At 38.9% G+C, this 16625-nt stretch overlaps 1 protein-coding gene across 3 annotated transcripts in view; it reads left to right on the top strand.

The window, feature by feature from the left end:
• The window catches only part of CEPT1 (choline/ethanolamine phosphotransferase 1), a 71481-nt gene extending 57465 nt beyond the window's left edge, over window positions 1-14016 (top strand). For all 3 annotated transcript variants that reach the window (XM_067531819.1, XM_067531820.1, XM_067531818.1), the window contains exons 5-9: window positions 2586-2670; window positions 8503-8634; window positions 10368-10526; window positions 10919-11044; window positions 12054-14016. In XM_067531819.1, coding sequence (XP_067387920.1) covers window positions 2586-2670; window positions 8503-8634; window positions 10368-10526; window positions 10919-11044; window positions 12054-12173 — 622 coding nt within the window. In that variant the 3' untranslated portion in view covers window positions 12174-14016. The remainder of the gene's footprint in view (window positions 1-2585; window positions 2671-8502; window positions 8635-10367; window positions 10527-10918; window positions 11045-12053) is intronic.
• Window positions 14017-16625: the final 2609 nt, after the last annotated feature.

Raw genomic sequence — 16625 nt, 5'->3', positions numbered from 1 at the left:
TAGATCACTCTCTAGGATTGACCCTGTCCTTTTAATTATTTTCCACTCCATCCATTTTTGTGTCATCTGCAACTTTATCAGCTATGATTTTATACTTTCTTCCAGACCATTGATAAAGATATTGAATAGGATTAGACCAACAACAGATCCATGCAGAACACTTCCAGAAGATGATGATTCCCAAAACCTTCCAATTCATCTAGTCAAATGGGTGTATTGATTGAGAGGAAGCAGCTCTTAAGCATTTTCTTGGCTTGGGCAGTTAATATAGGAATATATCCAGACACATGGTAGCTCACTATTCTTTTGCAGCCCAAATGTTTGCAGCTGTTCCTTGCAAGATTTTGCTAAAACTCGTTAGAGGCTTCATCTGTTTGGATGAGAGCTGAGGTTTCAGATCTTCAGGTGATTGTCACCCTTTTTTGCTGGTCTCTTTCTGCAAACTGGCTCTGATTGCCCAACAGGATTCATCACATTGAAGTCAGTCTGTAAGATGACCCACATGTTTACTACTCTTGTATCTCAGACTGGCATAATAGATTTAATGGAAAGACATATTACAGAGTAAAGGGAATTATACTTGTTGGAGTCTTCTCTTCCTCTCTGCCAGCTTTGCTTGATATCTTAGGAAGCTGTTCAGGAAGTTTCATGACTGATGGGAAAGAAGTGGACCTGTACTGTAGAGATATTAGTTTTTTTGCATTCTGTTTCCTAGTAGCTGGAATCAACAGCTCAGTTGGGGATTTTAGATCCTAAAATGAGAGATGATTATGTTAAATACACAATTACGGGTAAGTAAATTCACCTTAACGCTTTCCCACATTATCAGGGAAGGTCTACGTATGAGCCCATTTCCTATGTGTTTTAGCAGTTCTGTGTATTACTAAATTTAAAAATAGGACAATATGAGAGCCTATTGAATGCCTTTTTGGCATTTGTGGTGAGGATTAGAGGAGATTGCTTATTCACTGTATTAAATACACTGTTTACTTGACGACCTTATATTGTGTAGGTGACATTGCACTTAGTTCCCCTCCATTTTTATTTTGTAATTCTATACTTCTGGCCCTTCCCCTTCCAAAAGGCTACTTCATAAATCAAGCAAAAAAGCTGTATGATGTGCACCCAACTCCATCCAAGACTGAGTGGATCATCTTTGCCACCTGCTTAATCTCCTGAGTCTGCTTCTGAATCTAATTCCCCCTTATTGAAAACACCGCACACCAGGTCAGCTGTTCAGATTCTTTTCATCCTGATTCATTCCATTTGTCTTTAAACATGTATGTATCAAAAGTAACTGTATAGTCACATCCCAACTAAAGAATCTCTTGTTCATATCATTTTGTTTCTAAAATAAAGAATAAATTTTGGTTGGGTTGGGAGGGATTTGTTTCAAATCAAAGGATCTACTGCAGAACTAGGGCAGATTTTCTAGAGAATAGTGGGAGTGATACATAGTGGTCTAATATTAAATATATTCAAGTCCGACATATACAAATTTTATATTTTCAGTAGCTAGTTTAAAAATATGGAGTCCGTTCTTCCCTGATACATTATCAATGACAGTTGTGTGTGTAAGTGGCACCTGTGCATTGGCTGATCTTGGAGTCCATTTTTAGGCACTTTACAATTTGAACTAAGATGCATTGTAAATATTTGGGTGCCTCTCTATGGGCTGATAGACCGTGTTCCCTTATGAGATAGCATGTACTAATTCATGTTATAGCTGATGAAAGGCATAGTATTCCCTTTAGAAACCTCATGTACTTATTCATGTTAATACCATAGAAGACCCCATTTTCTTTCTAAATTTTTTTGACCTAGTTCTTTTTCTGTAATCTCATTTTCTGGCATTGATTTCTATGCCCCTGTTTTTTCGTTCTTGCTAGCAGAGAGACTTATACAGGATCCTTAAAGCAAATTCTTAACTTCCTTCAGTGCAATCATTTCTATAAGGCTCTCCTTCCTGCATCTCCTCACAGGATAGTTGCCACACTGAGAACTAGAAATGGTTTCCTGTTCTTGTTGCATGCCATATATTGAACTGTAGTCTTTAGCAATACAGTTAATTTGTACAGTTTACATTTGCACAAGCTCCATGGGGTTTTATGTTGCTTGTATATTTTAGCTGCAAGTTTGATATTTTCAAAACTATATAATTTACAAGATAGCAGAGAAAGGAGTATAAAGGGGGACTGTCCTCCTTGCAATTAACACCCAAAATTAATTTTTTTTTTTTTTTTTTTTTTTTTGTGGTGGGCAAGGTTAAACCTTTATATTTATTTCTTCAACTGGCAATGGTCAATTTAAATAAGTAAATGAGTTCCAACTATTCCTTTTGACAAGATGGTTTTTTTATTAAGCAGTGAAATTAATCAAATAGTCATATTACAGCATGGGTTTTACTTACAGCTCAAAAATATTTTTTGTGTAATAAATTATAGATGCCTTCTCAATTTTTTCCCAGTATTGTGAATCCTTTATATTGTGCATGATGGAAAAGACCTGCTATGTTTGCAAATAATTGATTTGAAATTGCTTCAAATAATTCTGCTTTTTTGGCTTTTTTTTTTGTACCTAATCAGAATTGATGTGACTGAAGTGCAAATCTTCATAATAATCATGCATTTACTGGCCGTGATTGGAGGACCACCTTTTTGGCAGTCAATGGTAATTTTGCTCATATTGTGTATTAAGTTTAATGTATATTTCTGATTATTCCGCTTCTTGTCTTGTCTTTTCTAACCTGGCGTACATCTGGAAAAACACCATATTTAGAAGACTACCAATTTCCTTTGGGAAGGAAAGCTCTCATTTTCCAGTAAGATTAAAAGATTTGTGTTCTTGAGGAACTTTAATGAATTTCATATCTAACAAATGGCAATGATGGTGCATTCTGGTTTTACCAGTACCACATGAAAACCAGTTGTTCTTTTGCATGCTGTTCTATCATTCATCTAGAATTATCCCAAATCACTTCACAGACTTACATTTACCTATAGGAAATTACTTTGTCCATCAATGAAAACCTGTCCCTCTGGATAAACTGTTCATCATAGACATCAACAATATACAAGAATTTTGGGTCAGGAAGAGAAGACTGCTTTTATCAAATTGAAAATACAAGGGGAATTTTTGGAAGGCAGCATAATTGCCTTTCGTCAGAACAGAGGTGTTAACACTCTCACCCTTGTGAAAATTGCTTTAAGATTTTTAATGACTGTGGACCCAATCCTGTAAACTGATCTGCGTGGTTGGACTCATGCACCCATACAGATCCCAGTTGTTTTTACTGAGCCTCAGTGTGAGTATAAGTTGTTGCCTATTATCAGCTTGCTGGCCTAAGGGTGCTTAGCAACTCAGTTTTATATCAGCACCATCTAAAACCATCTTGGGGTGCTGGTGCAGAATTGACTCAGAGAGAAATGTGCTACATAATGAATTGCCAGCATTACCTTTTGAAGCATGGTTTCCCTGAACATTTGCAATTCAGGTACTGAACTGGCCTGCCGTGCTTATCTTACAAGATCTAATGAAATCACTTCCTAAGGTGGTCTGAAAAAAATTCTCATTAGCTTTAGAAGAAAGCATCAAATGTTCAAAAAATAATTCACAGCAACTCTTTTAGGGTGAAATACATTGCATTGTATCACATTTAGCCAAATAGATCCTGAAATCCACTCCGCCATATACAGAATGTCCAAAATAAGGACCAGACTCAAAGATCCACTGCGCTTCTGTCACAGGGTATATTTGATTTCAGAGCTTATAGAAAAACATCATGTAGGAAATTGAATCTGAAGGGTGTGATCGAACTCTTGGAAATTCATGTAGACAGAACTACTTCTCAAATGTGTATTGTCTTGTCTGTAGCAGATATTGGAGCATGATAACTGGTTGCCATTAAAACAAAGACTTCTGTGCTATAAAATAATTGCTTGCTTTCTGCTTCCAGTTGTTTAAAAACTATTTTGCTGTAACAGCTATTTCTGGTACAATTCAGTGTGAAGCAAACTTGCTTGTATTATTGCTTAAAGCTTGGAAAGTTTTCTCTTTATAATTTAACACATTTAATCCTTTCAAGCAAGTTTTGCTGCAGCAAATGGTTATTAATATAGCAGATTTCAAGGGCTGTAAAGCTTTGTTTCATTAACTGCAAAAAGAGGGCAGTATTTTGAAGTCCAGTATTTCTATTGGATTTATGGATGCATTTCTTCAGAGACAAACACTTTTGACCGGATTGCCATTGCAATTATAACTTTCCCTGATTTTTCAGTCAACCTGTGTTTTTTATTTTTGACAGAGAAAAAGACAATGTTCACCTCTCATAAAGGGATTTTGGGTTTATTTCTGTTTGAAAGACTGATTTTATTATTGAAAATACTTCAACTGTATACTCAAATATTCCACGTTTCCCTCTAATAATTAGAAAGCGCTGCAGGCAAATTCTGAGATAGTTAACGGTGTGTGCTGTCACCCGTTGTTCCTTTTATTGGCCTTTTGTACCCAGTAAGTAAAATATGCAGTGCTTCCATATCTCTGTCTATGAAGATTCTCTTTAAAGCTGGCAAAAGCACCACTGCATTCTGTGAGACTGCTGGAATTCAGAGTTTTCTGCGAGGTGGTGAGTTTTACTGTAGCTGAGATTCCTGTTGGTAAATTTCAGTGGAGTGGTGAGGTTAGGTGGATCACTTAACAGATTTTTCTTTGGATTTTGTTCGTTATACTGGAAGTGAAATAAAATGCAACAATTACTTTCATTACGCAGTAAAAGATATTCTCTTGTTGAGTAAGCTGGGTATAGACTTCATGTAATGTAAAGTAGGTCTGGTTTTGAGCTCAATATCTGTTAATGTTCCTGGAATAAATATGATAGAAAGTATATGTATTTCTGAGTTAAGGGTGGAATTTACCCTTGTGCTCAAGACCATCACTGAGCACTGCTCAAGTCCCACCTGAATTGTCCAAATAAAGACTTCAGTGGTTCGTGAGACTTGGGTTGGTCCCATGCACAAGCGTCAATTTCACCCTGATAGTGTAGAGTAATGGAGTGGTGGGAGCATGAGCCTGTGAACTCAAAATTCAAATTCCAGCCTTGACATCTACTCACTCTGTGATATTGGGTTAATTACTTAAGCCCTCCTTATCTGTTTCCTAATCCATAAAATAAGGATAATACCTCACATGGGCACTGTGAGGATTAAATAATTAGGGTAATATTTATGAAATGTTGTAAAAGTGCTATGTACTATTTTTAATTAATGTAGTAAGTGGAGTTTGTCTTCAGCTCTTCTTTTCTGTATGACAGTGCAGAAAGGCGGTCAGGAAATTTGTCTGCTTTACTAGGCCAAAAATACTCTCAGATAACTGGAAAGTTTACAGGGTGGAGTAGTTGATTTGAACCTTCCACTGTGATTAACCCAGTTTGTTCTGCCACACTATGTCCTGTAAATGTGAACTGTTAAGGAAAAGAATCAAATCAGAAGAAATATTTATGCGGAGCAATGCCACTATTTAAATGTGTTCTCTTTTCTGGAGCAATATTGCTGGAATCTCTTCAGGTGTGTGGCTCCCAATGAGCTTTTCAGTATGTTTTTCTTTCCCCTCAACACTGCTCTTCTGCCTGTCTGCATCTCAGTCATGGTTTGCTCCACTACTTCATTGTGTCTCGCCCTCTATGAATTCTGTTTCATTGACAGCCACCACCCATGGATGACAGAGGTATCTTTACACATGGTACATACTATATACTACATAGTCTCTAGTCCCTGCCCCCCTATCCCTTCCGTTGTCTCATCATTAACTATTCCTTCTCCTCTGCCTTCTTTCTCTCCCCATTTAAATGTGTGCTGTCCAGCAACTTTCTCTTGATCCTACTTGCCTCTTTAACTATCTCCCTTCTTCCGTACATCTTCAAGCTCCTGGAATATGGGATTCTGACAACATCTAGTTAGATCCCTTCTCCCCCTTTTACTCTCTCTTCTGCTTTGTTCCAGTTTCTGACTTTATCTTCTGTATTCTGCCTCTCCCCTTTTAACTTGTTCCCTTTCCTTGACCACATCTCATCTTGATGACTATCATTCTTGGCGCTCTCTCAGATTTCCTTATTCTCTTTCCTGACCAGAGGTTTTGTTGATTGTGAACATGTTGAGCTATGGGTCAGTTAATATGTAGGCTTGGAAGAATTCAATTTTTATTTTTTTTTATAATTTCAGTGGATAATATTGATGTTTGTTTTAAAGTATTCTTTCAATTTTTATCAACTTAAATATTCACAGTTGTAAGAAATTATGGGAAGGTCAAATAATGGGGAGTGTTAGACAATAATAATAGTAGACATTGAGATTCAAAAAGTTAATGCTTTACAACCACTAAAACACAAATTGTCAACATCACATAAAATATTCAAAGTATATGTCCTTAAATCAAATTTCTAATAAGTTCTCAAGCAGCATTTTTCTTACTTTGCATATCTGTAAACTTTGATTATTGTCAGTGGTAATATTTTTTTCATCATCTGGTGTGTGCAGTGAAGTGGACATTTACTGATAAAAATATAATTCTTCCAAGCCTCGTTATATGATGTAAACAAATGAGAATGGGTCATGAATAGGCATCCCAAACTCTAACTCATTTTCCCCATGAATGAATCTGGATTTGAATGCTGGTTTCCCAAGAACAGATTAGAGCCCTTGCCCATTGTGACATTTATTTGTATCAACATGCTTGTTTCTCTGTGGCAGAACTTAGAGTGCAGTCTGCTTGAAAGTCATGGTATTCCATTTTTGAAGTTGGGTATCAGTCTGTTGCAGCAGCATAACCAATCGTAATCAACTTCAAAGGTTTTAATAAAGAAGCATAGTTTACATGGGGAAGATCTGCATGGCCAGAATGTTGCTACTGTTCTTCCCTCCTCACATGTGCAAAGAAGCACAGCCCCATTCTCAAATACTTCCACTGAAGAAAGCATTATCAAAATGGATAGCAGCATAGCCAGACTGTTTAATAAGAATGGTATAAGCTCTGGAGAACCTCTGTGAGTAAAAGAGTGTGTGTTACTGGATTTTTTTAGCTCCATTAGCTTTCTCTGCTATGTGGCAGTTTTACTGTCTTTCTGAAGCTTGTCTTTGAGCAAAAGTGCAGAGTAAGCAGGTTGGGTAGGGTGGGTGTCCGAGACTGTTCAAAAGGGCATAATTAGACCTTCCTACTTTAGTGGAACTGCAGAGTTAGGTGAGATGCTGTAGTTCCTCACCCTCCTCCACTTGGTATTTGGTTGTAGAGACTCCATATAGGCACAGCATGGATGGAGCTACAGAACCAAATTAGTCTCTAACTACACCTTGTAATTCAACAAAAAATCTGCATGAATTTCCTGAGTTTTAATCCCAGTTCTAGCCACTCATTCAGTGTGAACTTGGGCAAATCACTTCCTGTCTCTGTATAAGATGGGGATACTAAGTGCTAATGTACCGAACATGGGGGCATGTACGGACTGAGTGATGTTTGCACAGCGCTCTGAAGTTGTAAAGCTTGATGTAAGTGCTAAAAATTATCTATTAGAAAAGCCTCAAAGCCAAATTGGGTGTGCAGTTCAAGATACAAAAATAAAAACTACTTGAGCCCCTCTAGGCTCCCCTATGAAAGAGACGCATGGGGACCTTCACTGTGGAATGTGTTTACTCAGTTGGGAAGAGGTGTGAGTGCAGATGTTTGTTACTGGAGGGTCCCAGTAGTTTTTTAGCAGTTGGATAGATAAGGTGGAGGGACGCCTGCTGCTGGGTGGTTCCCTCTCTTCTCATAATGACTTCTCTGCTCTAGACACTATGTCAAAAAGAAGAGAGAGAGGATTATTAGAGGCTTCCTTCCTAGCCCATCTTCCCTCATTTTTCACTCCCTTGCTACCAGCACAGCCACCTACTCCCCTCTTACTCTGAAAAGTAATCTTGCCTCTTTGATGTTCCCTATTACGTTTCCTCTCGTCACCCCTGGTCTGTCCTCTGGGATGGAGTCCAGTTTATGGGTCTTCACTTGTTAATCCCCACTGACATCTGGCTTCTCCCTGTACTCAGGACTACAATCCCCAGTGTAGGATCTCCATCCTTTTGCCAGTGCTAGCCCTCTGATCCCTCCATGTGGGGGAAGGGGCTCCCAAGTATTCCTCTTTTGCCTGACACGGGTTTTAGAGGTTGGTTGATAAGTTTTCAGCATTGTGAAGGATAATATTAGGAAACAGAGATTCAGCTCTGAGACAGTTTTTTTTCCAGGTCATTAAATATAAAAGCAAATGGATCAGGGAATTTTGCTAATAGGGTGGGTGGGAAAATACAGATTCCTCCCAAATTTCTTTCCTAGAAATTTAAACCTATATTAACTAATTTATGGGGAGAGAGGAAAACCCAAATGTGGAGGGAGAAAAGTGGAGTGTTTGAGTTTACATGAAATAGGTAAATATTTTAGATTAATTGTACATATTTTAATTTTTTTTATTTCTCTATTTTCAAGATTCCAGTGCTGAATATTCAAATGAAAATATTCCCAGCTCTTTGTACTGTAGCAGGAACCATATTCTCCTGTACAAACTACTTTGGTGTGATCTTCACAGGTGGTGTTGGCAAAAATGGATCGACTATAGCTGTGAGTGCTTTGTTCTGCTTTTATGAATCTGTTGTGTTACCTTCTTTTCTGAGTGCTCTGGAGTTTGCACGCTGGTGTATAGAAAACTGACATGCTTTCAAGTGTGTTAATTTAATGTCTGTTATTGGTGTAAAATCACTTTTACCTAGTTTACTGGCTTGAAAAAAAGGGGTAAATCTTGTCTCAATGAAAATAGTGGCTTTTGGAAAAGGTTTTTAGAGAATGGTGTTGAAGTAGATGAATGAGAAAAATGCCTCCCATCCTTTGACATAAGTTCCATATACATACAAAATGATGGGGTCTAAAGTAGCTGTTACCATTCAAGAAAGAGATCTTGGAGTCATTGTGTTCAGTTCTCTGAAACTATCTGCTCAGTGTGCAGCGGCGGTTGAAAAAGCTAACTGAATATGAGGAACCATTAGGAAAGGGATAGATATTAACATGGAAAATATCATAACGCCTCTATATAAATCCCTGGTACACGCATATCTTGAATACTGCGTGCAGATCTGGTTGCCCCATCTCAAAAAAAAAAGATATATTAGAATTGGAAAAGTTACAGAGAAGGGCAACAAAATGATGAGGGGTATGGAACAGGTTCTGTATAAGAAGAGATTAAAAAGACTGGGACTTTTCAGCTTGGAAAAGAGATGACTAAGCATGGTCTGATAGAAGTCTATAAAATCTTGACTGATGTAGAGAAAGTGAATAAGGAAGGGTTATTCACTCCTCATAATACAAGAACTAGGAGTCACCCAATGAAATTAATAGGCAGCAGGTTTAAAACTAACAAAAGGAAGTACTTCTTCACACAACACATAATCAACCTATGGAACTCATTGCCAGAAGATGTTGGAAGGCCAAAACTATAGCAGGATTAAAAAAATAATTAGATAAGTTCATAGAGTATGGGTCCATCAATGGCTATTAGCCAGAATGGTCAGGGTTGCAACACCATGCTCTGAGTGTACCCAGCCTCTTTTTGCCTCTGGAGCAGCCATCATTGGCCACTGTTGGAAGACAGGAGACTGGGCTAGATGGACCATTGGTCTGACCTAGTATGGCCATTCTTATGTTCTAAAAGATCTGACCTTCTAGAATCCATGCGTTTTCCAAACCAAACTCCCTCTCTGATATAACAAAACAAAAGCATGCTTTTTGTTTGGTGCTTTTTGCATCTGACAAGAACATGAAAACCATTGACCTTCCAAAGACAAAGTTAATATTCTTGCCAGACTTCTTTCTTAAGAAATTTTTGGCCATGGGGAATGGCACAGCAACCTTTTGGGTTTTGTGTATTTGTGCCAGTTGAGTTAGTTGGGCTCGTCTTTTAATTAAATTTTGCTTTTGAGCATTGACAGCTTATAAAAAAAAATGTATTATCACAATTATACAGACACACACATGTTAGGGCCCCTGTCATTTAAGAACAGAATCATCTCCTGCCTGTTGTACAAATGTCGGAAGATAAGAACAATACCATTTTTGCAGTTTGACGCCTTGCCCTCCACCACATTTTTGTTTTGTAGCTGAAACTGCATGTGTTCCTTCATACAAACCAAAGGCTCCAACCACATTATCAGCTGACACGCTCATTCACATTTCACCACATTTCTCTACTGGCACAAGTGAGACCAAACAGACACATTTTAATTTAAAATAACATGCACACCAGAGATCTGTTCAGTTGTGTGCATTTTTCATTAAACTAACACTTTCCTCCCTCACTATAGGGAACAAGTGTCCTTTCACCCTTTCTTCATATTGGATCAGTGATCATATTAGCTGCAATGATCTACAAGAAATCTGCTGTGCAGCTCTTTGAAAAGCATCCTTGCCTGTATATACTTACTTTTGGTTTTGTATCTGCTAAGATAACTAACAAATTGGTGGTAAGTGCCTTAGAGTCATTGATTCTTTTCCTTTATCCTTGTTACTGTATAAGATGGTCTTTAGTTTCTCAAAGGTCTACCTTCCCCACACTCTCAGTTCCCTGCATTGACAAGCCACACCCTTTCATGTATTAAAGTGATTTAATGCTGCTATGTATCCCATAAATCACTAATGGTTCTAATTGGTACCTACCACCAACACACATTTTTCTTGAGAATTTGTCATAGCCCTCTAATGAATGAACCAGCAGAGTGTAATTTACATTGCAATAATTTCTGGTCACGTTTCATTGCAATACTCTGTACAGTAGAGTTAATAATCAGCTGAAAACATTGGGTCAAAGTGTAGTTTGTTTTGTTTAGACTAGACTACTTTCTCTTTTTTTTAATAGGTTGCACATATGACCAAAAGTGAAATGCACCTGCATGATACAGCATTCATAGGTCCAGCACTTTTGTTCTTGGATCAGTACTTTAACAGCTTTATTGATGAGTATATTGTACTTTGGATTGCCCTGGTAAGTAGGTCATTGTATTTTCTGTTTATCAATGATCATTGAAAGCATTTGTGCATCTGCTTGCTTGCTCATGCTCCCCTTTGCCCCCATATATGCACGCAGTTTGCACCAGTTGTGCACAGATCACAGACGCGTGCGCACAATTTCCATCAGTTGTGCACAGATGACTCAAACAAAGAAGCATGGACTTGGGAACCTTCTTGCCTGAATCAATTTTAAACAGGGTTCGTGCTTAACTTGGCTTAAACATGCCTTGGTTGGGCTTATGGACCCCACTCTGTTTAAACAGAGTTTTAAAGCCTTGTTGAATGAGCAGTAATCTAGCTCCTAGGTTTAGAAACCATTGTGAGAAATGTGCTGAGATGTATTTTTGCAGGAGTATAATTTCTACACTCTGGGGCACACCACTGCAAAAGCTCTATAACCAACCCACCCTCATGTGGAACTCCTGAAATTCATGTAGTCTCAGAGCACAGATAGCTACCAGGACCAGTTTCACAGAGAATGTCTTGGATATATAGCCATGTCTCTCTCTGAATAGAGCATTGAAAACCAACCAGACCAAGATCAGATCAGTCTGCGATTTTGTGGACAACCAGTCTAAAGCACACAGTGTAGGTGTAACATGATCACAGCTCCTTAATCCTCTGAGCAGTTGTTAACATCTTTCTAACTGCAAATGGTGGAAATGCCCAGCTATTAGGGAATATTATTCTCTAATAATAATAAGCAATCACTGTAGCTCGTGGGACATCTTACAAAATCTTTTTACAGTCACTGCAGTTTCTTTCTGTTGTTGAAATGTTGATTTAAATTCTAGGCTGAAAAATGAAGAAAGCCTGGTGCTTTCAAAGACTATAGTATTAAACCTTTAGTGGAGGGAGAGGAGGACTCGGAAGAGCAGTCCTTGATGCTTTGAGACTCTGTGAGACCATGAAGGATAGATGGAACACGGTACATTCATGTCTGGTATAGCTAGATCTAAGATATGCTATTTTTCTCTTTGCAGATCTTTTCCCTCTTTGATTTGCTCCGATACTGCGTCAGCGTGTGCAATCAGATTGCTTCCCATCTGCGCATCCATGTATTCAGAATCAAGGTCTCTTCCACACATTCTAATCACCATTAGTTAATGGGTGGTTGCTGTGATGAGAAGAAAGAAACAAGTGTTTTCTATAGGGAAGAATATGAACGTATTTAGGAGACTAAGGCACAAGGAGCAGATAAGAACAAATCTAATTTAAAATAATCAATGTTGTATAACTTTTATTACTGGTAACACTCCTTAACTAGCCTTTGCCTGTGAAAGGATGAATTCCAAATACTCTCCAGTTAAACATCATGTAGTCAACTCTACTGGTTCTGTGCCCAGGAAAGCATGCAGGAAGTAATGCTTTGTCTTTGTCATTACCTTGAATACAGAATAAACTATCGTGAATGGATCCCCAACAACTGAGATTTCTAATGTATATTTACAAGCTGCAAAACAATGTGCTTTATAATTTTAATATTTCATCATCTCTTAGTGAAATACTTTAGTGTCCACTTGACATTTCTTTTACTAAAGAGCTGAGCTTGTAAAACAGAGATACCCCACTAGCTTGTGTCCAGATTAAGGTGGTTCACTTGCTTATATATACTGTTCAACCATATATTTTCGTGGGGCCCTGTAAAAGAAGAGGGTGACTATCAGCATGCAATATAGTATGGTATCTTTGTCAATTAATTTAATTTTTTTAAATAAAAAAGAAAACATTTCTCAATTTTCTTCAGTGGAAAGACTTTAAAAACAAATTTTACTGTTACTTTTTTACGTATAGAATTTAAGCAAAAATTTCTTTCTGCTCTTTAATAAATAAGGAAATTCTAAGAGTACAATCGTCTTTGTGTGTCTCAGCTACTTTATCACACTGGGTGAAGTACTTGGTTTAATGAAGCATAATCGAGACTGCTGTTTAGAGAGACTTTTATAATGCTTCATGTGTCTACAGTGCCTGTCATCCAAGCATCTCAAAGCACTTGCTTTGCTAATTAACAAAGCCTTACAACCTAGCTCCCAGAGCAATAAGCATATTATGCCCATTTTGTGTGTGGTAAACTGAGGCACAAAGAAGCTAAATAATTTCTCAATAACCCATATTGGGTCTGGAGTAGAACTACTAAGTCTGGATTCTATTAATCTTTTCTAAGTGATAAGCCATACTGCCCCCTTTTAGATATTATTTTTCCAGGAATCTCTTCCCATATGATTGTTCGGTCAGAGGTCACATGCTGATTTAAGGGTGCATATGCTGATACAGCATTCCAGGACCAAAGCAAGATTGATTTCCGTAAGTTAAATCTAAACTGAACTTACAACAGATGAGCTAGTTACAGGAGGAGTGTATCCTGCCATTTAAATGCTAAAATGAAAGGCAAAAGCCATGCAAAAATACAGTTGCACCAGTCCATGCGTAGGCTCAGCTCATAGACACACTGGAGCTGTTTGCTGCAGGTTTGTAGCAATGGCACTAAGACAATGCTCAAGATATGAAATTTAAAGTGCTGCAGCCTTAAAGTTTCTCTTATCTAGCTATCTCAGAGACCACTGCTCCCTGTCTGATTGCCTGCACCATTTGTATCGGTCTGGAGTGATTTAAGCTAAATGTCACAGTGATGAGTCTTGAGGGAGCCAAGGTGGGGCCTTTGCTTCTGGAAATACATTTAAACCAAAGCCTGCCCAGGAAATGCTGTAAGATGCACCTTTGCCCATGCTTTTCACTAACGGACAGCTCCAGTAGTATTCACCTTTGGGGGAAGATTGTCCCATTTCTGTCCTGTAAAGCTTCAACATTACCAGCTGTTGTGGGGAGCTTGCTCCTTATACTTGAAATGTTCCTGCTCATAAAGTGCACCCAGTTACTATGGGGATAGGTGCTGTATAAATGCCTGTAATAAACTAACTTTGCCCTTATGCATTATGATACTGTCTTTATTTATGTGATCATAGGTTATCATAGACATATGAACCTAAGGCTGTAGAATGAATTGAGAACCTGAGTGGGATTACTAAGTCAAGTGTATCATATATCATAAGGCCAAAGAGCCAACAAGTGGCAATTTCAGCCTTTAACGTCCCCCTTCTGTTGTAGCGTATGAGTGAGCACTGGATGCAGCACTTTTACAGACCTCTCTCTTGCATGTAGAACTTCCTGGAACACATCAGAATGAGTACAAACCTCATTGCCTTGAAAACAGAATGTGACATATGCTGCGTTGAACTAGCTTTCCCCTGAAAACCACACTACCAGGCAGAAAATTTCCCCTCCATCTGGGGGCCAATGAAATGAAAACATTGAGCCTTCTTATAAATTTTAAGAAAAACAGACTCCTGGGGAGGCATGTGCTGCAGAAAGAGATAGTGTCTATATATAGTACTTACATAGTCCCCATTTCTGTTGTAGCTGAGTGCCTCAAAATCTTTAATGCATTTTTTTCTCAACACCCCGGAGTGGTAGAGCAGTGCTATGATCCCCATTGTACAGATGGGGTGAGCTAATATCTTTTAGTGGACCAACTTCTGCTGGTGAGAGAGAAGCTTTTGAGGTACGTAGGGCTCTTCTTCAGGTCAGGGAAAGGTACTCACAGCTAAATGCAAGGTTTAGCATAAGTACTTAACACATATTGGAAGAGACCATTTAAGGTGAAGTGGCCAGTTAACACCTCTGCAGTCATAGGACAAAAAAGGGCTTGTGTGTACAGATTTGCCAGAGGTCACAAAAAGTCTATGGCACAGCAAGGACTTAAACCCACATCTCTAAAATCCTATGCTAGTATTGTAATCATTACCCCTTCCTTCCTCAAAGTAATTGTGCAAGTGTATTGCTTCATTAACAGATTTGGGGCTTTTCCTTCGTTCTCATATAATACCGTTACACTGAAACTCTTTTGCTGAGTGTGTGTTTCCCACCATCTCTGGCGGTTTGAAGCATGTACTAGGTTAGAGTGATAAAAATGTAGTTGAAGACATGGCTAAAAAACAAGGGATTGTAAATATCTTTTCCTTTATGTCCACCACAGCTCTCCATTCTTAACAGGGCCCACACAGATGCAGTTACAGCAAGTTCAGTATGACCCATAGATGGGAACAGAAAGCATTTTTGTGATTGGAGGTGATAAATTCATTACGTGTTGTGGAAGGTTTAACTTTGCCCTGTAAACAGCTAATGATTGAATCAAGCTCCCACAAGGATGCTACAGTTTAACAAATTACAATAAGGGTTAGTAAAATCAAGACCGAAAACAACACAAAACTTGAGGTGTTTGGCTGGTGGCAGTTCTTCACAACACTGCAGGGATGGAGAAATATGATGTTACTTGCCAAAATAATAACCTGAAGTATCATGAGAGCAGGGCTGAGAATCCGATGAGCACCTCACTAAGCAGAAATCAAAGCAAGGAGCAGAAGTTTCAGGCATCTCATATAGGTGTGTGTTTCCCTCAATCTCTGGCAGTTTTAAGCATGTACTACATTGAATTTACATAATATACAAATCCTGATAGACTCATTTAAATTAAAAGCAACTTGATGGGCCTAAACTATCATCCCAACTCTGAGCAGAGCATGCCTGACCTATGCAAACCATAGAGATGGAAGAGATCCAGGCCAGCAGTTCCTCTCCCTCCATGCCTGACTGTTTGCTACAGTAAATTTTCAGGGATTATAGCAGCCTTGTTTTAGGAGTCTCGAGCCGGGAAGCAGTTTAAGACGGGAGTAATGCAGAAGCTGCACTGGAATGAGCACTGAACCAAAGTGCAGGAAGAATGAGCCTGGAGACCAATCGCTGGATGCACTGGCGGTGTAAAAGAGGGGCTTGGATATACATACAGAACATTCCATGTGCTTCACTGAAGCAGCCCTGTGTGATCAGCGTCATATATTCACATCCAGTAAGGACAGCCCCACTGCCCAGCTACCCCCTAGCCTAAGCAATATCAGTGCCTGAATGGAGGAGAAAGTTGGCTGAAGCTAACCCCTGGGCAGAGGTGATGATGGTGAAAAATAGGAATTTCCAAGAAAACATCACACACTCATCAATCCATGTGGATGGCATTATGGGCTGCTCTACACTGGGAACCTACAGCGGCATAGCTGTGTGTCTCTGAAGTGTGAAAAATGCACACTCCTCAAAGACATAGCTATGCTGACCCCCTATGTAAACAGTGCTAGGCCAATGGAAGAATTCTTCCGTCGACCTACCTACCGTCTCTCAGGGAGGTGGATTAACTACAGTAATGGGAGAACCCGTCCCATTGTTTAGTGAGTGTCAACACTGCAGTGGTGCCACTGTAGCGTTTCAAATGTAGACATACCCTGTACCGAGAATATCTGCCCAGATTTTTAAGATAGTATACCCCTCTGGACCCTCCCTACAGCCTCCACTGCTTGCAAACCTTCCACAGTCTGCATCACTGGCCATGGAGATCTGCACATTGATGATCTTGGTGCTCTGGACATTACACTGGTTCCCACTGCATACCGAATCAAATTCAACATCATGCCTTTATCTTCAAAGTCTCTCCCCATATGATCAAGATTTGC

This window comes from Emydura macquarii, unplaced genomic scaffold (assembly GCF_026122565.2).
Source record: "Emydura macquarii macquarii isolate MOO-44397 ecotype Brisbane River unplaced genomic scaffold, CSIRO-AGI_Emac_v2 contig_3220, whole genome shotgun sequence".
Taxonomy (NCBI): Eukaryota; Metazoa; Chordata; order Testudines; family Chelidae; genus Emydura; species Emydura macquarii.
The sequence above is the reverse complement of the archived record's forward strand: the minus strand, read 5'-3'. Positions and strand labels throughout refer to the sequence as shown.